The sequence below is a fragment of the Barbatula barbatula genome (assembly GCF_947034865.1).
Source record: "Barbatula barbatula genome assembly, chromosome: 12".
In the NCBI taxonomy this organism is placed as follows: domain Eukaryota; kingdom Metazoa; phylum Chordata; class Actinopteri; order Cypriniformes; family Nemacheilidae; genus Barbatula; species Barbatula barbatula.
This window is the reverse complement of record NC_136775.1, coordinates 13,153,168-13,174,499: the sequence shown is the minus strand read 5'-3', so window position 1 is coordinate 13,174,499 and position 21,332 is coordinate 13,153,168. Positions and strand designations below refer to the sequence as shown.

The 21,332-nt window shown below is 39.0% G+C and overlaps 1 protein-coding gene across 2 annotated transcripts; it reads right to left on the bottom strand.

Moving 5' to 3' along the window:
• Nucleotides 1–626: 626 nt before the first annotated feature.
• Nucleotides 627–21,046, bottom strand: cacng6b (calcium channel, voltage-dependent, gamma subunit 6b). Of its 2 annotated transcripts, XM_079470069.1 has the most exons (6): nucleotides 20,816–21,046; nucleotides 13,157–13,196; nucleotides 10,742–11,508; nucleotides 3,970–4,044; nucleotides 3,500–3,637; nucleotides 627–2,261 (listed from the first exon to the last, which is right to left on the bottom strand). In XM_079470069.1, exons 3-6 carry the CDS (start codon nucleotides 11,100–11,102, stop codon nucleotides 2,038–2,040), a joined length of 798 nt encoding a protein of 265 aa, XP_079326195.1. In that variant the 5' UTR covers nucleotides 11,103–11,508; nucleotides 13,157–13,196; nucleotides 20,816–21,046; the 3' UTR covers nucleotides 627–2,037. The 2 variants fall into 2 exon arrangements, with proteins under 2 accessions (XP_079326195.1, XP_079326196.1); XM_079470070.1 differs by lacking the exon at nucleotides 13,157–13,196 and having other exon boundaries at nucleotides 20,816–20,857.
• Between the last annotated feature and the right edge of the window lie 286 nt (nucleotides 21,047–21,332).

The following is a 21,332-nucleotide window of genomic DNA, read 5'->3' as shown; positions in this document are numbered from 1 at the left end:
AGAGCTGAGAATGTTTTATCCCCCCTGTGTGTTTGACCACATAAAAAGTGAAAGTACAGCCTGCTAGTCTGACAGCCACTATTAAAGGGCTATATATACAACCAGAGCTCTGGGTTAAGTGTCAACCTACTGGCTCCAATTTCCCTACTCCTGCCCCATCTGACCAACCTACACCCACAAATTATTTTTGCTGTACTGATATTTACCAATCTAGTTACAAGCACACTAGGACATGCAGAAATTTAGACCAAGATTTTCCATTAGATGTTGGCGTCAGTTAGACAGGAGCTGGACATAGTGCACATAACTGGCTTGGACCTTTCCTCACTTCCCAAATGTACCCCCCATACATTCACAAACACCTCACTGAGAGCCGGGGTGGGAGAGGAGCGGGTGGGCAGATGCAGGGAAACAGCAGATCTAGCCTAACCCTCAGAGACATCCAAGAGCCATCAACATCGAGAGAACGTTGAGGGTGGCCATAGTTGAAATTCTAGGATAATATTTCTCATTCACTTCAACATGATGTGCTTAGATAAGCTACACTCTAATTTTAGACCCAGCGAGCGTCAAAAGAGAAGTGAGATTAAGAAACAAGTAAGGAAGAGAGTGGAGGAAACATTCTTAGGTGAAAGAGATTTAATCCTTAAGCATAACTAGAGAAAGATTGTGACAAACATAGGGTGACAAAAATAACCAACAAGCAGAAGTAGAGGTAAATCAGGAGAACATGGGATGAGATTACGAAAAAGCACCATCACAGCAACGGAAGTACAATATAAACAAAAAGTATTTACATTGAATTGTGGCTCAACAGTGAGTCTGTATAGTACAACTGTACACAATTATAAACAATAAACCATTGATTTAAAGGGATACTTTTCAAAAATATATAAAACGTATTCTTCTGCAGAACAAAAAAGCAGATATTTTGAAGAATGTTTAGTAACTAAACATTGAACCTAACTGACTTCCATTGTATGGACACACATTCATTGAGACATTTCTCAAAATATTTTTTTACGTTTACCGAAGAAATACTTGTAGATATGTTTTGAACAATAGGTAGTTTAATAAATTAGAAACTACCCCTTTAAACCTAATGGATGTTTATGATAACTTGTCTGCTGTTATATTGTTTATTGAAAACTCAGTTAAAACAACCATTATGTAATATGATGCTGGTGTCCAAACCAAGCTTTTACAATAGCTTAAACACTAAGACTTTAATAAACATCCAGCTTCACCATCATGCTGGTCATGCAGGTCGACCAGGTCTAATAGACAGTTTCAGCGGCAAAAACATAAACAAATGTTATATAGACCAAACTGAGCTTCCGGTAGACCTCTGTAAAAGATGAATAACTGTTGAATAGGTTTCACCTAATTCAATACAATTGATATACAATCAAATATTGATATTAATAAATGTTCATATTAATTAAATACAGTATAAATGTTATAACCAAACACAGACCGGGCCAGATGCGCGTGTCTGATGAAACCATCTATAGTTTTGCTTAGTAATATGGATGTTCTAATCTACCAGTTTAAACCAGAATGGACCAGCGTGGAAATACATGAAAATGCAAACCCTGGTAGCTGTTGGCTGTGCTATGAACAAGCAGGGATGGCTTATTTAAAAAAAAAGAATGAGCTGTTTTCATTCAACACAAAATCAAGTCACTTTCATATACAAGTCAGCAACATAGATAAATACACAAAGCATAAACGCATAGCATATTGTGTAAGTGAGGCCTTTAAAGAAACAGTAAACAGATCTGTTGGTCACTGATTTTATGTACAGAGCCATTAAAGATACAGAGTATTCATTTCATGTATGTATATGCTTTAATGTCTATAACCCTATTGACGAGCAATTTTAACACCAGTGTGCAAAACATTAGGAAAATTGGCTTTTTTTCTGTATGTTGAATGGTTTGTGAGTCCTTTAGAACATTATTTCATTTAATCTTAAGCAGCGAAAGTGTACAAAAGATCTTATGGTGGTTAACTCTCAGGTAGTCTTGCAGACAGCTAAGCATCAGTACTGCTCTGCTGGCGGAAACATTTCTCCAGAGGATTGTTGGGGAGGGAAAGCAATAAGAACATAAAACCTGCAAAGACGAGAATGGCCCCAGCTGAACCCACACACGCTACTGACCAAGACAGCTCATGATGGAGAGGGATACTGTGGTCACTTGCCAGAAAGCCCAGCACAGACTGGTGGAAAACAATGAGGGACAACCATAACAGGACACCTGGGGAAAAAGTGGTCAGAGAGAGTTTTTAAAGAAGGGTTCGCTTCAAATGTGCTGTGTGTAAGATTTTTGAGGATCTATAGACAGAGATGCAATATAATATACATAACTATGTCTTCAGAGGTGTATAAAAACGTACATAATGAAGCGTTGTTTTTATTACCTAATAATAGACTGTATCTATCTACATACACCATAAATTTCATAAACACATAATTTACTTCGTCAAAAAGCGGAGACTTGACAACATCTTAGTTCTGTGGCAGCCACCGTAGTGCTTCCATAGAGAGGAGTGGAGTGAGCCGTCAGTTGCAATTTGCAACCTCACCACTAGATGTCGCTAAATGTCATACACTGGACATTTAAGGTGAACTCTTTTCTGGTGAAGGTATTTTCTGATACATATGCCACTTAGTTTGGCCTATGATTGTGATATATGCACTTGATATGCCTGTGCACTAGAGGGCGCCCTATCTCCCCCTCTAGTAGGTGGTGTTGAACATAGAAGAAGACTGAGTTCCCAGTAAACAAATACTGAGTTAACACGGCAATCGTCTCTGCGTATCAATGTGTTATATAAAGCACCAAAGATATAACAATGATAAAAATCTAGGTAAATTAATTCCATCTTATGTTTTTAAACCAAGTGCACCCTTGAAGGTTATTGGGCACAAGTTTTATTTAGCCGTTTTCTGCCAATTTCACACATCCAATAATATCACACTCTCCAGGGTATGCCCATCCTTGTAACTAACTATAATTTAACTTTTGATAAGGATCGGGCTAACCCTGTCTAACACTAGCATTAGCACTAAACCTAACCCAAAAATTCGATTGGCGTTTTGAAAGGTTGTTACAGGACCTGGGACCCAAGAACATGGTGCTCAACTAAATAAGGTTCACCGTCTTCCTGTTCACAACCTGTTGTTTGCAGACATCATCAAAAAAGTGTGAGTTGCACATGCACCCACTCCAACATAAGGCCAGCTATATTACATGAGATGCCAGGCCTTGATGGGGTTGAGATATGAACCCAGAATCCCAGCAATGGGACACACTGTGTTTAACCAACGCCAAATCATCCGTTATGTCAATTGAATATATCAAATAATCATGGGTCTCGTCGTGTTCCTCCTGTTTTAAATGAACTGCATGTTATGGTGTTATGTTGTACAGTAGCAGGAGACTCTTCGTAAGTGTTTCATGGAAGTGGAATGACGTGACCGTGTGAGTTTTACCTGAGAGGACGAAGCAGATGGTTGCAGGTTTGAGGAAGAAGGACACACTTTTACTGAGGGACATGGTAATACACACGGCACCCATGACCATCATAAACAAACTGAACAAAGCCAACATTGCAGTCGCCATATGCAAACCTATAAGTAAAGAGAAGCAATCGCACATTTATATTTGTTTTAATAGTGCCATTCTCCACAAATAGAATGCAAATAGTATGTATGTATGTATATACTCTTATTCATCGTTTTAATTAAACTGGGTTGTGTGGTGCACATTGTTGGAGTGAATATTAATGCTTGACATGCACTGTTAAAATAAGGATTGACCAAGAAACACATCAAATATGATATGATAGAGAGAGGGAGGGAGAGCAGAGGGAGGAGACAGAAACACATGAAGAGGGAAAAAGAGAATGAATGGGATAATGCATTTAGACAGCGGAGAGACAAAATCTGTGTTATGAACTTACCCTTTTCTGTCGTTTTCTTAAATATAACTGCATTTTCCCCTGAAGTGTAGAATTTAAAGTAGGTGCAGTTTGATTCTGAGGAAGAAGAGAACAGACAATGAGAGGTGCGGACTTAAGATCAGTCAGAGAAACAGAGAAAGGCACTTCAGCTCGCTGCTGTAAATATCATTGTGTATTAATGTGCCGAGGAAAAGGACTGGGAGAACTAGAGAGAGAAAGAGAGGCAGACGGAGAGGGAGGAGATGTGGGTAAGGCAGATGGAAGGGCAAAACAAGAGAGTAGACAGGTTCGTATATGCAGATTAAAGGCCACATTTCTCTCTTTCTATGTTCTGCAACTCTTTGTCATCTCATCTTTCCCGCCTTTTCACTTATATGTTCTCTAAATTTAGATGTAAAACTAGGCAACAGTTAGATTTAGAAGTGAATACATGTGCAGCATGACTGATCTTCCTGCTATTAAAGTTTCCACAACATTAGCGATGCGTTTTTAGATGCCGGATCAAGTTAAACAGTATATAAACATTGCTATTAACATTATTCCTCGATAGCCCAGTGTGTTTTAAACCAACAAACACATTCTAACATTCCTGACAACCTGATCTCACAGGATTGCATAACTGTTTTACGAGGTGGCTTATTCGTATGAATTTATATGTTGTGAATCACACAGAAACATTTGACTATTAGAAAAAAGCAATACTGAAACCCCGCCCCTTACCCTAACATCACCCACATAAAAGCGAATCGTACAAAAATGAACGAATGAGATCATACAAATTCTTACGAAGCAGCCAAAGGTAGGCACATCGTAAAATGGGATTGTGATGTGAGATTGTGTTTTCCCTCCTAAAAGAAGCAGAAACATCACAGGAATTTTAACGGATTTAATTGTTATAATGGGAAATTGTGGGCGGATGCCTACTGGACGCCTTCCCCGGAAGGAGGAAACCCCGGGGAAGACCTAGGACACGCTGGTGGGACTATGTCTCCCGGCTGGCCTGGAAACGCCTCGGGGTCCCCCGGAAGAGCTGGAGGAAGTGTCTAGGGTGAGGGATGTCTGGGCATCTCTGCTTAGACTGCTGCCCCCGCGACCCGGCCCCGGATAAGCGGTAGAAGATGGATGGATGGATGGGAAATTGGTTTTCAAACTATAGTGGTCTCTGTGGGTCTATAATATGAATGTGCTGGGTTCTGTTAGTGGGATGTTATCTGGTGTTTGGGAACACACGTGACACCATTTTGTAATGGTTTTGATGAACAGCTGATGGTTCATAACAGTTCTTTTTCGTAATGGAAACTTAATTTTTAAAGTTAAAACAACAAATAATTTTTCCAGCAGCAGTATTATGTGTCATGTTGATATATTAAATATATATTAAATATTATGACTACATACATATGTATGTATACTGTATAACAAATCATTATACATTACAAGTATTCGCATTTCTCGTTGGTGGATTATAACCAGGTTGTAAGTACTGCTTCAAAATGCCAAGACAAGAAACAGGAGCAAGAGACAAAAAAAGTAGGCAATTTATTGAAAACTTTATTTAAATCATTTTAATCATTTTATCATTCTGAATAATTTAAGCTGCTCATCAGCTGATCAAAAGTTTAAGACCAGAGCCTTAAAAAGTTCAAATCTGCACAAAAATATGGCTTTCATGTCATTGCTCTTCAGGCAGTCACACTTTAATGATCTCCTGATGGCAAAGGCAAAAAGCTTTTCTGTCTTGTGTGGCAGGATTGTTGAGCTGCACAAGCAAGGGCTCTCGCAACGTGCTTGGACGCAGTGAGACAGTCATTGCAAATGTTTTTAAATATCCTGAAATGATGGGACAAAAATTCAAGTCAGGCCCTTACTGATGCCGACTGCAGCCCAATAACCATAAGATGGCATCTGCGAGAGAAGGGCTTCAAGAACAAAACAATTCTTCAAAAGCCACGTCTCCTTCCATGCCACAAACCCGTTTGGAATTTGCAGGGGAGCACAAAACATGAGACATTGACAGGTGGAAAGAGTTTTATTCTCTGATGAGAAAATTATTGAACTGGACGGTCCTGATGGCTTCCAACGTTACTGGCATGACAAGGAGATCCCACTGGAGATGTTTTCTACGCGGCACAGTGTTTGAGGCTCCATCATGATCTGGTGTGCTTTTTCCTTCAATTGGAAAATGGAGCTTCAGGTTGTGCTGGGGCCATTAATCGGCGGCTGGCTATGTGGACATGTTGCAGCGTGCATCCTTCTTGACTAAGGGCCCTCATCTGTGAGGTAATGGCTGGGTCTTTCAACAGGAATACGCTGAAGTTCACAACGCCCCCCTGACAAAGGACTTCTTCCAGGAGAATAACGTCACTATTTTGGACCATCCTGTGTGTTCCTCTGATCTAAATCCCATTGAGAACTTTTGGGGATGGATGGCAAGGGATGTTTGCAAAATCGGACGTCGGTTCCAGAGCGTTGATGGCATTCGTGAAGCTATCTTCACCACATAGAGCAACGTTGCCACCACCCTCCTGGAAACAGTCACACCAAGCATGCCGAAGCGAGTGTTTGAAGTTAACAACGAGAACGAAGTGTCATTTTTGACACTTTTTGTTCTGGGTTTTTTTGGGGCATGAAATGAAAACATGAAAACATAAATATGTTTGGATCAACAAACGATATCAGTCTTTATTATTTGAATGCCTATTATGCTATCTAAACCTTGTCTTTGGACGAAAAAAAATCCTTTTGCAAAATGACAGGAGAAATTGCTCCATAATGTTGCTACTGTGCATTCTCAGCTGTGGTGTTGTGTTAGGATCTATTACAGGTCCGAGCAGACCTGTAACTGTTACTTAAAAGAACTGGCACTGTTTCAAGAGACATCATCACAGTCATCAAGACTAAACACCCTGTACTTTACAAATGGGAGCAAATGAAACTTCCTGTCTCAGTGTCTCTCTGTTCCTGCATGTTGTTATTTGAGAGGTATAATGAATATTGCAAACCAGGAGATAACTATAAGTAGCTTCTATTGCATCTCAAGTTAATGTCTCAAATTCAACAGCATTTAATAATACCAGTGTTTAAATGCATGTGTGCTATAAATGCTACTTTTACATATTCTTTCCTGTAGCTCAATGGTAAGTCATGGGTTCAATCCCAGGGGATTGTACATAGTCAGAGACAAATGTATAGTACAATGCAATATAAGTCACTTTGGATAAAAGCGTCTGCCAAATGCGTAAATGTTAATAATGTTTTGCACGACTTCTTCCATCCGTTAACCCGCCTAACACACAACTGAAACGATATTATGACAACGTTATGGATTTTCTTAGCAGACACAAAGACACTGTTAGTCTCTCTCCCAATTGCTTAAACAAATCCATTCTAAAACATTACAAAAGTACACAAGAATCAGTTTATATTGTAAGTCTTATTTTAATGCCTGTATTCTACCAAATTATTTGCATTTCTCTTTCATTCGAGTCTCCAGTTGACCATGAGCATTCCATTCTAATCTTAACACTGAAAACAGTAAACGGCAGACCACATACTACAAAAACAAACAGAACATGGTAATAATTGCACAGTAATGCATGATCTCATCCCACTGTATGTTTTTTAAGCATGTATATGCAAATGCAGTAGGATGTCTAGGTATTCACTATGTATACAGAAAATGTGCATATACTCTAAACTTAAAAGCTGATTTTTTATGGTTAAAAGTTAGGTTACATCAAATTAGCTTTACAGGTCGTTTGAATTTCAATTGTTTCATTTAATGATATGTATAATGATATTATATTATACTATGTTGTGTTGTGTTATATTATATTTTATTATAGTTAAGTAAGACACTAGACTAGATTTTTAAGCCAGTTTAATAAATTTAAATTCAAATGACTTGTAAAGCCAATCTGAATTAACATACAAATTTAAGTCAGCTTTTGGACTTTTTTTACAGTATACTGTGCACAAGGGATAATGTACAGGCAGCCGATTGTTATAGCAGAAATAAGCCCCAACAGTGTGATCAGGACCCGACGCGAAGTGGCTTATTTTGCGATAACAGCCGGCTGCCTGCATTATCACGCTTATTACACGACTACTTGGCACATGAGAAAAAACTGGACATAAAATGTGAATTTGAAATGTTTTATTAGCTCATTTGTATCAATTGCAAACCGTTGTGAGGTTTTAAAGAAACAACGTTGAAATGTGACGAACAGACAAAATTGGGTTATACATTTGTAAATGTAATGCCATATATGTTATAAATGTTAACATTTCATTTGTCAAAAAAAACTGACAAAATGATTTGCTGCATCCAGGTTACCGTGTGTTGTTAGTTTTGAGAGGTTGAGTAACTCTTTAGATTATGGCTGTATTATGAATGTAGCAACCGCATAATTAAATTTACAGCGTCTTATTGTAACAATAATGTGTCATGTTTTAATAAAGTTTTATTAGTTAGCAAACCGCTGCCTGCGCTTGGGTTCTGTCTATACCTCATAACAGAATGAACCGACCACAGAGAACCCAGCAGGCAGCCAGCGTCCGTGAGCAGTCCTCTGCCTCTTCGGCCAGCCAGGACCACCAGCATTTGTGGCAGTAGACCGCTGACTTAATCCAGCGGGGCGATGGTCCTTTCCCTCCTCAGGGAGATAGGACCATGGGCGAGTATGCTCAAGCGTCTGTGGCAAGACAGGGTTTTCTGCCAGAGACGCTCATGAATGCCTACTTCCTGGCGGGCCTCATTAAGCCTCCACCGTTGGAGGAACGGGAGAGGCTGATACGGGTGTCCTTTCAGCAACTGGTCAGCAGTCTTGCCTCCAGCTGCCCCTCTGCTTCACGCTCTCCCCTGCCTCCGATCCCAGAGAGTCGTTCCCTCAGAATCAGGGTTTTGGGCATCACCACACACTCTGCTCCACCACCAGCTAGCCTCCGTGGTAGGCGTGGACGGCGGGAGTCGTGGGACTCCCCGTCCGACTCTTCCAGCACGGAGATAGTGGGGTCCCCCAACGCTACTCTGCAGCCGGCCACACGTCCTGTGAGCCGGTCAAAGAGGAACAAGCAGAGGAGAGGGGCACCGTCCTGTACTGCCCAGCAGCCGGTATCCAGCCCTGCCCAGGCGTCAAGTCCGGTGGTCCCGTCAAGTCCGGTGGTCCCAAGTCCGGTGGTCCAGAGTCCGGTGGTCCCAAGTCCGGTGGTCCGTCCTGCACCCAGTCCTGTCCAGCCGGCCTTCCAGCAGCCGTTCCCTACTACGTCCGTCCTGTCTTGCCCTACCCCTTCTAGTTCCTCCCACTCCGAGAAAGGTATCCCTACCATGCCAAGGCCTTCCTACCCCACCCCTCCGCCCAGCTCTAGGAAGCAGGGTCCTGTCCCTCCTAAGTCCCCACCCAGTTATAGCGTTCCCAAGTTTGTCCCACCCATTCCGCCTCCCCCCTTCCCATTTATGTTTATTTTATTGTCCAACCCCAATCCCTTTTTAGTCATGTCAGCCCTGCCCCTAGTGTTTTCTGTTCTGTGTTTATGGTGTCTGTCCTCCTGTCTGTCTGTCTTGTCATGTTTAGTGCGAGTTCTTTAAGGCGGGGGCTCTGTCATGATCATGTGTTTTGTGTGGAGAAAGAGCATTGTTTTGGTTTGAGACACCATGCTCTCTCTCCGGTGTTGCATCCTTTAGCCCCGCCCCCTTGTTTCCCTGTTAGCGGTCCATTAGTGTTAGTCTTGTCTCCAGCCCTGGTCCATCTTTCCCTTAGTGTTTCATTCCCCTCACCTGCCTTGTGCAATCCTCCTGTTAGCTTTCCCTTAGTGTTTCATCCATGTCACCTGCGGCCCCTCTCCCTGTGTCATCAGTCCTTGTTTCCCTTTATCAAGCCCCAGTTTCCCTCTGTCCCTTGTCGGTTCATTTTGCACACTTTGCACATTTATCCTAGTCTGTCTTGCTAACCCTGCCTCATTTTGGATTAACCGTGTTCCTGTTTCCTGGATTCAAGTTTGTGGACTTATAGTTTATTATTCTTATTACCTCGTTTGTTTTGTCCCCCTTGAGGGAAGTTTTAGTTTTCAGTCTTGTCTTGTTTTTGTTCATGTTTTCCCCATCGAGGGTCTTTGTTTTAATAAAGTTTTATTATTTAGCAAACCGCTGCCTGCGCTTGGGTTCTGTCTATACCTCATAACATAATGTACCTCTTCAGTACATATCTGTAGATAAAGGGGAACAATATGGAAAGTTTGGGGAATAAAGTCAGGAAAATTAAAAAAATATTTATAATGTAACTAAGCTGTAACTATTTTAATATAATGTGGTATATGCATGAATTATGAGTTATTTTGATTAGTTTTAATGTGTAAAATGTGCTAAATCAATTCTGATCTTTTGAGACTATAATGAAGTATTTCAAGAGCAGTTTGATTTGGATGTTTATATGGCATGCAGTTCCTTCATAAATATATTTTTTTATTTTCCCAAATCTTACTCCTTTATTCCCCAAACGTTTCATATTGTTCCCCATTATCTACAGATATGAACTGTAGAGGAACATTATTGATACAATTAGTTACGCTGTAAATCCTGTTTAATTATGCGGTACATTGCGGGCCATAATCTAAATACCAGAGGTTGTTATCTGGGAATAACAAACCTACAAATGTCGCGACTGGCCAATCAGAATGAAGCATTCCAACGACCCGTGCAATAATGTACTATAATCTACATAAATACGAGAAAATCAAGGTAGTCCTTAGGATGTAAAAGAATGAGAGCCCTCACCTCCATGCAGTTCTGCCGGTCCACAGGTCTCTCTCTCCGGGTCAATATCTGATACCCAAAGCGTGCGCACACATGATTTCCAAAGGCCGTAGTGTGCCATCTCACACGTCTGGTTGTTCCTGAAGTGCTTTGGTTGGGATAGCTCCACCCAGAACTCTGTGCCCACACCCAGTACTGTAAGAGTAACACCTATGACTGCGATGAACAATGACAGCTTGATCTTGCCCTCCTGGCTGTCACTCATCCGAGGGGGTCTCGATCTTTTGCCCCCCCGTCCGGTCTTAATTCCATGTCCACCTAATGCAGCCATACCTCCTCTGCCTTCCTCTTCCTGCTGCTGCAAAAAAAAGTTGGACCACATGGCTGCCCCAACACTTTCCAAACAAGTAGGGAAACTCCCGGAAGAAACGGAAAAGCAAGGATGACTACACTAAAAACGAAGACTAGATATTAGTCTGGACGTAGGGGGCGAATAGACAAATGCTCAAGCGTCTTTATAGAAAGTTCAGAAAAACGAGATGATAAAAAATCTAAATGTTCTGTGTTGTAAGAAGAATCAAGTAGACAAGGAATTCAAGTTATAGTGGGTAATTTTTGAGGCTTGTAGAATGGAAATTAAACTGGTGTTTACAAAATAGAGATAAAAGACTGATTATTCGGACAAGAATAGTAGGTATGAGATTAAAGCAAACAGTTGATGAGAAAAAAACAGTGAAAACTCGATTGAGGTCTCCGAGAAGTGAAAAGAAGATCGTCTTTTGGTTACCCTGAAGGAAAAAAGAGAAAGGTAGTATGTAAAAAAAAAACAGAAAGACTGAAGGATACATCTATTAGAGATTTTTACTTTTCCTATATTTTGTCCTTCGTTCTAAATAGAGTCATTGAGAGGAGTCATGAAGTTACATTGTCTAGCATTGTCAGATCATATTGTAAGATATCAACACATATCCATCCAACCTTTTTAGCCCTGCCCGTTTGATCCGTGCCATTTTAAGGCCTCATAAATGCCAGAGTATTACGTGCACAGAGAACTATTAGATCTATGGACAATGAGACTCAAGGTGTGTGCTGTTCTGGTATTCTAAAAAAAGACAAGGGATTGGGAAGAGTTTAACCGAACAAAGCTGCAGATGAGACTCAAGGTTGTTGGAGGAGGTAGGACAGGAAAGAGCCAGGTGTAGTGCCAGGCACACAGGAAGAGGGTCTTAAGCCATTATCACTGCACAAAGAGGCAGTATATATTTGTGAGGCATAACACTACAAGTACACAGTACAAGTATGCCATTTCGTAATATTAACATGGATGTTTCAATTGGCTATTAATAAAAATGTCTATTACTATTTGGTTTTTATTTGCAAAAAACAAATCATGTTTTATTGTGTAAGTCAGCTGTATTTTTTTATTTATCATTATTGCTTATTTATTGTGTTTCTGCAAATAAACTCTTCACTTGGAGATATAGTATGATTATTGTTTGGCATATTTATTTTACTTTGGGCCAGGCTCTAGAAACAAAATAAGCTGACGACAAACTCTTTTCATGTAGATAAACCAGATACATCAGACTCAATACCCAGTAAAAGAGAATGTTGCATTACAACCATTTGAGATACAACAGACCGTCAAAACATAAACTAGAAATGCAGCTATTGGCTATAAATAACATTCTGAATCTTCTCAATTACAAATCTTTATTTTACCCAAGCTCTGTCAAAGTATCTGAAATACAAATATATATTATGTCTATATAAACGTATGTTAATAGTATTGGCTGTTCAAAATAGAAATGAGTAAAAAACCAAGATGGGCAATACATCAGACCATTTTGGCAGCCAGAATGTAAAAAATCATTTATCACTGTTTTATTGAACTTTCAATTATCGTTGTGCTTCAGCCACACACACTCACTATAAAGTTTTTGATTTAGATTCAGCAAACATAACACATGAACTGTTGAAAATAGATCGTACTAAATTACATGCACACTCAATGAGCTGCCAGATAGCAGGCCACTGAGAAACAAACCTAACTTATAGCTTTGAGGTCATATGCAACATTTCTAAAAATGGCAAAAACACTTTTTAATCAGGTCAACTCCATTACGTTTCTAGTTGTTTAGAGGTAATTACTTAAAAATACGTCTATAATAGATATTTATATGCTCATGCATTCTAAGTTGTGATGATAAAATAAGTATTGTCAAATCAAATGTATACAGAAGGTATCGCCAATCAGTCATCATGTAAGCAGAGCACAATATGTAAATATTAAAAGTTTTCAAAGTTGTTAGAAAAGCATTAAAGGCGTGTGTCACATGACAGATTTTATTTAAACTATAACAGTACGTATGTCTGCAGCCAGTGCATTGAAATACCAACAAATGTTAATAACAATGAGAGCAATTAAATCCTGACCTGTTCTGTGTGGGCGCAGATCTGATGACTAGAAAGTCAGCTATGAGAGAAAGAGAGGGAGGGACATAAAAAGAGAGAGAAAGTGAGTGTCAGCGAGAGGAGGAGGGTGGAAACGGCTGGGGCTTGAGCAATCAAGTGTTGAGACTGAATACATGATTGCTCAACTATGGGCAGATGATGTCAGCATGAATATTTTTCTGGGTTTTTATAACTCTGGTGTACGTTGGTGTACGTTTTGCAGGCATGTTGGAAAGTTAAGTGTATGTCAGCTGATCCACAGACATTTGTGTGAGCGCATGGGCAAGAGGGCTATTTTTGACAAACACCTGTTAACGACATTAAATGCGCAGGAGTTACAGTGGCAAAGACAGGAAAGAGAGAGGGCTGTTTATCTGGCGAGACAACAGCTGATAAGCGAGAAAGTGGCTTAGAACGTAATAGGTGGCTTTAAATCACAGACAAGTGTGCAAGGGGGAAAAGTGAAATGACACCGGATTCATGAGAATGTAAATAATGGTGCATAAACAGACAGAAAACATAGGTGTTGATCCAAAATTAAGGAAACAAAACAATTTGCAGTTGAAAGTGCAGAAATAAAAGTGTAAATGTGCCTTTCATTAACTACTCATTTTGTAAGTCCAGGATATGCAAATATCACTTGAACACAAATACCCGCCCACTCAGGGGCACACTGTGCAACAAGTCATCAGCCACATTCGTTGGTTGGCAAAGTTGCATCTGAAATCAGTGATGATACCACAATAATAGATCAGCATGCAACAAAGTCCTTCATTCAAATAAACCACTTCCCCTTAAATGAGAGGAAAATTTGTGCTTTTACACCTTGAGAGTTTACATCTGAAATATCAGATGTGTGAAATACATAAAGTATTTTTATTTTCACAAAAACTTTTCGACTAAAAAGTTTTTTTATTTAGATAGAATTTTACTTCATGACATTATAAAGCATATATGTTCTACTCAATTACATAAATACCCGCCATTTTTACATTTAATACTCAAGTACTAGTCTTGAATAAAACATTTTGATACTTAGTATTAAAGGTCAAAAAATTAAAAAGAGTTTATATGCATACATTTTTTTCCAACAATTACAGAAAAGTAGTTTCTCACCTCTGGATGTTGGCAAAACAACTCAAAATGAGACGAGGTCCTCCAAAATATTCAAACTTTTTAATAGATTGATTAAAAGCCCAAGCCACACATCTGTCAATTAATGAAATCATAACTGTGCATCATGGGATCATTAACGACCAAAACTAGCAGACAAAAAAACTAATTTTAACAGATGTAACTTGTATCGTAGATAAAGAATTTAGACAACTACATTTCTTAGACCTTCGAAAAGAAGTTTCAGAATTTATTTCTGTTTAATTTTTATATTTCAACCCAATAAATTACTCAAAAATCACTTAATAAAATTGTATTCAGTGTAATCAGTTTTTGTTTTGCCATTCTCAATCAGGGATGCTAACTTATCGGGGTAAAAATGTAACACTGATGTTAGACCCCCCAACACCATATATATATATATATATATATATATAATATATATATATATATATATATATATATATATATATATATATAATATATATATATATATATATAATATATATATATATATATATATATATATATTATATATATATATATACAGACATGCTCAAATATGTTGGTACCCCTCCGTAAAAAACGAAGAATAGAAAATTTTCTCTGAAATAACTTGAAACTAACTTGAGAAAAAAGTAATTGGTTTCCACCATTGTTCTTTTATTTTTAATAGAAATCAGACTTTGCTTTTTTCAACATAATAATGTAATAATAAAACAAATGAAAATGTCATGGGCAATAGTGATGGGAACCCCCTAACCTGTCCTGTAGGTTATCCTGTTGGAGGACCCATGACCTGCACTTTCCCATGCTCAAAAAGCGCAGATGGTGTGATCAAAAACTGATGTACCTTCACCTTGGAGTTCAGCTTGTATCTGTTTGGCAGTTATCCTTGGTTCTTTGTCTACCATTCACACTATCCTTTTGTTCAATTTGGGGTCGATTTTCCTCTTGCGCCGCGCCCAGGGATGTTGCTACAATTCCACTTCCATGGAACTTAAACTTCTTAATAACATTCTCAACTGTTGTCACAGGAACATCAAGCTGCTTGGAGATGGTCTTGTAGCCTTTGCCTTTACCTTTACCATGCTTGTCTATTACTTTCTTTCTGAACTCCTCAGACAACTCGATCCTTTGCTTTCTCTGGTCCGTGTTCAGTGTGGGGCACACAATGATACCAAACAGCACAGTGACTTCCTTTCTCCTGAATGCTAAATGACTGATACAAGGTTGGTTACATGTGTGATACTAATTAAAGAACCTAATTCTTTTAAAATATCACTACAATCCAATTATTTATTATCTTTTCTAAGGGGTACCAACAAATGTGTCCAGGCCATTTTAGAATATCTTTGTAGGATAAGCAATAAATAATCTCTTTCCACAGCTTCTTTGCAGCTCTTATTCTATGACAAAGACATGGAAGTGATACATGATACAATAGCTTTTAATTTCATCACTCTTCATTCAGGAGGTGATGAAACTGGGTTCTCAGGTTCTTTGAGACTTTGCTAAAGAATTGTAACCCCCCTCCACACACACATAATAAGAATCCCAAGCTGAAATGTTGTAAAATACAAGAATACTGATTTTTACAGGCTTTATAGACAGAGGTTGAAACAGTAGGATAAAAATTAAAAGCGACTCTTAAAGGGCCAGCATGACATCCTTTTATACCACTGTTTGAAGAATTTATTTTCAGGAATCAGGCACCAAGTTTTAGGAATTTATTTCTAGTCCATCTCAAACCCCAAGAGGTCTGTCTTGCTCACTGTTCGTTACATAACTCCCTCGCCAGAGACACTCTTAGACAAAAAGACAAAAGTCCCTTAAAAGTCACCTGCAACCTATTTGTTCCTGAAACCAGTCTTCATGTAGTTCACAACACTTTAGGATGTGATTCTTATTAAGTGGGGGTGATACTTTAGGATTCTTTACCTTAGCAAAGTCTCGAAGAGCCTGAGAACCTTGTACCTCTGGAGACTCCAGGTAGGTTGCGGTTCTGGAAAATGGTGGCACTGGAGGCTAAAGGGTTTCTCGTGGTTTCACACCTTATTCTTTTGCAAAAACTGTCTGTTTTTGTTTGACTGCTAACCCAATGAGCATTTGTCCCCATTGGTCACTCCTCAATTTAGAAATTTACAGTAGTGCACCCGAAAGAGTATGCCAACAGTCAAATTAGAAGGGGACCCCACGCAAGTACATCAGGTATAACCAAGCAGCCAGAAACAAAAAAACTTAAACAAACGACTTTAACGAAAGAAACAAGCACTGGAAAGATGTAACTGATGCGGTGACCTTTTACCTGGCCAAAGACATGCTTCCCATAGAGATTGTGGAAAATGAGTGCTTTAAAAGACTGCTCCCACAGGACCACACAGGCGAGCTCATATCGCAAGGCCTTATGGACGCACTTGAATGTTGGGGACTGAAAGAAGAAAATATTACCTTTTGTCTTGTTGAATGTTTCAGAATTGCACTTGCATTAAATCTTAACTTGATTGAAATATTCTTGAAAATATAAATGGTAAAGAGTATATTTTTATGTGGGGACATTAGTTTGGCTGTATTGTAGCTATGTAATTTGCCAAATAGTCTTAGGACCAACTTGAAAAGAACCCAGGATAAAATCATGATAATTCCAGAAATAATTTGTTTCCTATATCGCCCATCCCTACTTCAAGCCTTTGCTAAATGATTATATACACAATTAATTGTGATAAATTAAGGCTGTTTTGGTTAGGAATTGGTCCAATGTGCCTGGAAAGAATATGATCAGAAAATCAACGTCCCTTATAATTATGCACGCACTGTATATATACAGTAAGGGAAATAATTATTTGATCCCCTGCTGATTTTGTAAGTTTGCCTGCTTAAAAAGAAATGAAGGGTTTTTATGGTATTTTACGGTTTGTTTTTACCGAATATTAACTAAAGAATCTGGGGAAAAAAGTATATAAAGGTTATAAATTGATTTGCATTTCAGTCAGTGAAATTAGTATTTGATCCCTAACCAACAAAGCAAATCAATTTATAACCTTTATATAAGATTTTTCCCCCTGATTTCTTAAAATATTTAGTCCCTATCAGTTAAAATAAACCTAGCATAAATATAGACCCTTCATTTCTTTGTAAGCAGGAAATCTCTTAAAATCGGCAGGAGATCAAATATTTTTTCCCTCGCTGTATATGTATATATATATATATATATATATACATATACACTGTATACTGTATATATATAGTCATAGTTTAGTTTATATAGTTATATACACTCACCTAAAGGATTATTAGGAACACCTGTTCAATTTCTCATTAATGCAATTATCTAATCAACCAATCACATGGCAGTTGCTTCAATGTATTTAGGGGTGTGATCCTGGTCAAGACAATCTCCTGAACTCCAAACTGAATGTCAGAATGGGAAAGAAAGGTGATTTAAGCAGTTTTGAGCAGGCATGGTCGTTGGTGCCAGATGGGCCGGTCTGAGAATTTCACAATCGGCTCAGTTACTGGGATTTTCACGCACAACCATTTCTAGGGTTCACAAAGAATGGTGTGAAAAGGGAAAAAACAGCCATTATGCGGCAGTCCTGTGGGCGAAAATGCCTTGTTGATGCTAGAGGTCAGAGGAGAATGGGCCGACTGATTCAAGCTGATAGAAGAGCAAGTTTGACTGAAATATCCACTGGTTACAACCGAGGTATGCAGCAAAGCATTTGTGAAGCCACAACACGCACAATCTTGAGGCGGATGGGCTAAAACAGCAGAGGACCCCACCGGGAACCACTCATCTACACTACAAATAGGAAAAAGAGGCTACAATTTGCACGAGCTCACCAAAATTGGACAGTTGGAAGACTGGAAAAATGTTGCCTTGTCTGATGAGTCTCGATTTTGTTTAGACATTGAGATGGTAGTCAGAATTTGGCGTAAACAGAATGAGAACATGGATCCATCATGCCTTGTTACCTCTGTGCAGGCTGGTGGTGGTGGTGTAATGGTGTGGGGGATGTTTTCTTGGCACACTTTAGGCCCCTTAGTGCCAATTGGGCATCGTTTAAATGCCACGGCCTACCTGAGCATTGTTTCTGACCATGTCCATCACTTTATGACCACCATGTCACCATCCTCTGATGGCTACTTCCAGCAGGATAATGCACCATGTCACAAAGCTCGAATAATTTCAAATTGGTTTCTTGAACATGACAATGACTTCACTGTACTAAAATGGCCCCCACAGTCACCAGATCTCAACCCAATAGAACATCTTTGGGATGTGGTGGAATGGGAGCTTCGTGCCCTGGATGTGCATCCCATAAATCTCCATCAACTGCAAGATGCTATCAAATCAATATGGGCCCACATTTCTAAAGAATGCTTTCAGCACCTTGTGAATCAATGCCATGTCGAATTAAGGTAGTTCTGAAGGTGATGGGGGTCAAACACAGTATTAGTATGGTGTTCCTAATAATCCTTTAGGTGAGTGTATATAACTATTACAATAATTATTACAATTTGTATTTCATATTATTCAGTGCCCATAATCAGAATAGTCAATGGTGTGCTAAAAGAGTCTAGGATAGAACTCCATATAAAGAGTTAATTTGCCAGAAACCCGTTTCATTATATTAATTATCATAAATAATGTTTTTATTGTGTAATCGAGTTTTTACTGTGTTACTTATCTGTATTTTTTTAGTTATCATTACTTAATCAAAACAACCCAACTGTTAAAATTATATTACTTGGAATGCACAATAAAAAACGTAGTTAATAAAAATGAACAAAAACCGAGATCTTAGTTTTTGCGAGTTAATGAACTCTTCACATTTACTTCAAGGTGCTCTGTTTACACAACAGCTTGAGCCCAGTTTATACTCGTGCGTAAGACCTACGGCGTGGAATATGCAGAGTCGCATACCCCACGCCGTAGACTAACACGCACCACTCCAAAAATTGGACTACGTATCAACTCAACGCGGGAACCTACGTGGACCGCAAGCTCTGTGATTGGTCTGTTTGAACCCCTCCTCGGGTCAGAAAACTCTGCGATACTGTCATGTTTACTCAAACGCATTTCCGATTGAATCAACTAAGTAAATTATTTGTTATTCTGTATTTTACAGCTGCAACAAAAGTGACTGTTTACTTGCCGCTATCACTGCTAATGCTTCTCAAACAAGCTTCTTCTTCTTCGACTCTTGTCTTGGTTACACAAGCATGTGCGTGTACACTGACGCCTAGTGGTCATTGCCTGTGGACGAGGACAACAACGCAAGAGTATAAATGAAAACCGAAACGTAGCCGACGGAGTAGAGGCTACGGCTGGGTCCAACGCACAAGTATAAACTGGGCTTTACGTCACAGCTCTAGTCTAAACATGAATAAACTCTCAAACTCGTATAGCCTATAATATATGCAAAGCATGCCTGTAACCATAGTGACATATTTAAATTGTATTTTCACACAAAAGGTTGCATTGAAACAACATTAGGCGTGATAATACTTCAAACCAAACGCAACACTCACATACAGTGGTCCTTACAAAAAAAGTGATGTACTATACAACCATAACCCCGACCTCAAATGGCCAAAAGACAGGGGTCAGTGTGTTTGTTTGTCCGTTTTCTATTAACATATTTTAGTAAAATATGTATGTGAAATTCTTCGTTTATGCTTTTAATATGAAGTTATAGAATTGGAAAAAAATTAGTTGTTGAAAACAGGTTGGGAAAAAAGGCCTATGCCACTGTTGACCACAGTACAATATTCAAGCGTCACATCTTTTTTACACATCACATATACAATATTACGTAAAAACATATGCAATATTTTACAGAATAGAAATGTCACTTTGTCATCACTGCCATCTCTGTGTCAATACTTAAAAAGAAAGATATTAATTTGCAGTATGAAGTAAACGTTGTGGTAAAAAACACAAGTTTTAATAGTAGAATAAACGTAACGAGCAGGTTTAAAACGACGGGGAACGAGGATAAAGAGAAAATGTAAAGATTCTGACTTGGGCGTTTTAAAACAGTCATTTTAAACGGTAGTGCTTCGTTTTATTTAATCGCGTATCGTTAAAGAAAGCTAGTATTAAAAGTAGTAACAGATATAAGATTCGCAATGCACTGCAATATCATAAAGAGATAAAGCAGCGCACGAGAACCCGTGAAATGAGTTTCGCTAGCCAGGTTTCCATTACCCTTCAAAATGTGAAAATTGAAATAGCATTTTTTGCTAAAACGGTGAAATGAGCTGTATAATAAAGGTGTATAATTTTTAGTAATAGATAGAAACCTAATGAAATTGCCATATACAAAATCGCCCCCTCAAAAATACAATTCTGTCTACGCCACTGGTTTGCGATCAGCTCCTTGCACTCATTAGCACGTTTAACGTTACGGGGAGTGAAGGGTGACGTGACAGACATAGTTGTCCAGTACGACTCCTTTTACACATCAGGGCTTCTCCTTAAATTTGTAGATAGCGGTTTTCACAGTGTGTAAACGCACTTACCCCATATTATGTTTCTAAGGTCTCCTCCGTTCCTTTCAAGGCAAACAGACCAGCGCGCACTTTACCTGTTGCTTAGTGACGGTTGTGTTGAAGCAAGTCAGAAATGCGCAGTCGAATTGCTGCGTAATTCGACTAACGTTACCTCTTATATCTTTGATTCATGAGATACTGTGTGCGCCCAGTCTGCGCAGCATTCCAAACACAACCTGCAAACTGATTCGATACCACAACATCTGGACAAGATTTTAATAATTTCATTCACCGCGACCCCGTCCAAAGACTCACAGACCCCCTCACCCTCTATTTTCAGAAACTCGTCGGATTTACACGAATCACAATAAAGACCTTTGATCCAAAGGTGACAAGTTGGTGTCCCTGCTTCATTTTCAAAGATCAGCAATCAACATTTTTCCACTGACATCGCTTTCTTTCTTTTTATTGTTAAAAGAATCAAACCTATTTATCGCCCCAGTCTCCAGAAATCTGCTGGCAGAATACAGATGCGATGTATATGGAA

What these genes read in the sequence shown, in the direction of transcription:
- cacng6b (XM_079470069.1), bottom strand. Translation starts at nt 11,102, where the DNA reads ATGTGGTCCAACTTTTTTTTGCAGCAGCAGGAAGAGGAAGGCAGAGGA. An exon ending in TAAGAAAACGACAGAAAAGG is followed by an intron (nt 3,638 to 3,969) that starts GTAAGTTCATAA and finishes CTTTACTTATAG; the next exon opens with GTTTGCATATGGCGACTGCA. An exon ending in CATCTGCTTCGTCCTCTCAG is followed by an intron (nt 2,262 to 3,499) that starts GTAAAACTCACA and finishes CTTTTTCCCCAG; the next exon opens with GTGTCCTGTTATGGTTGTCC.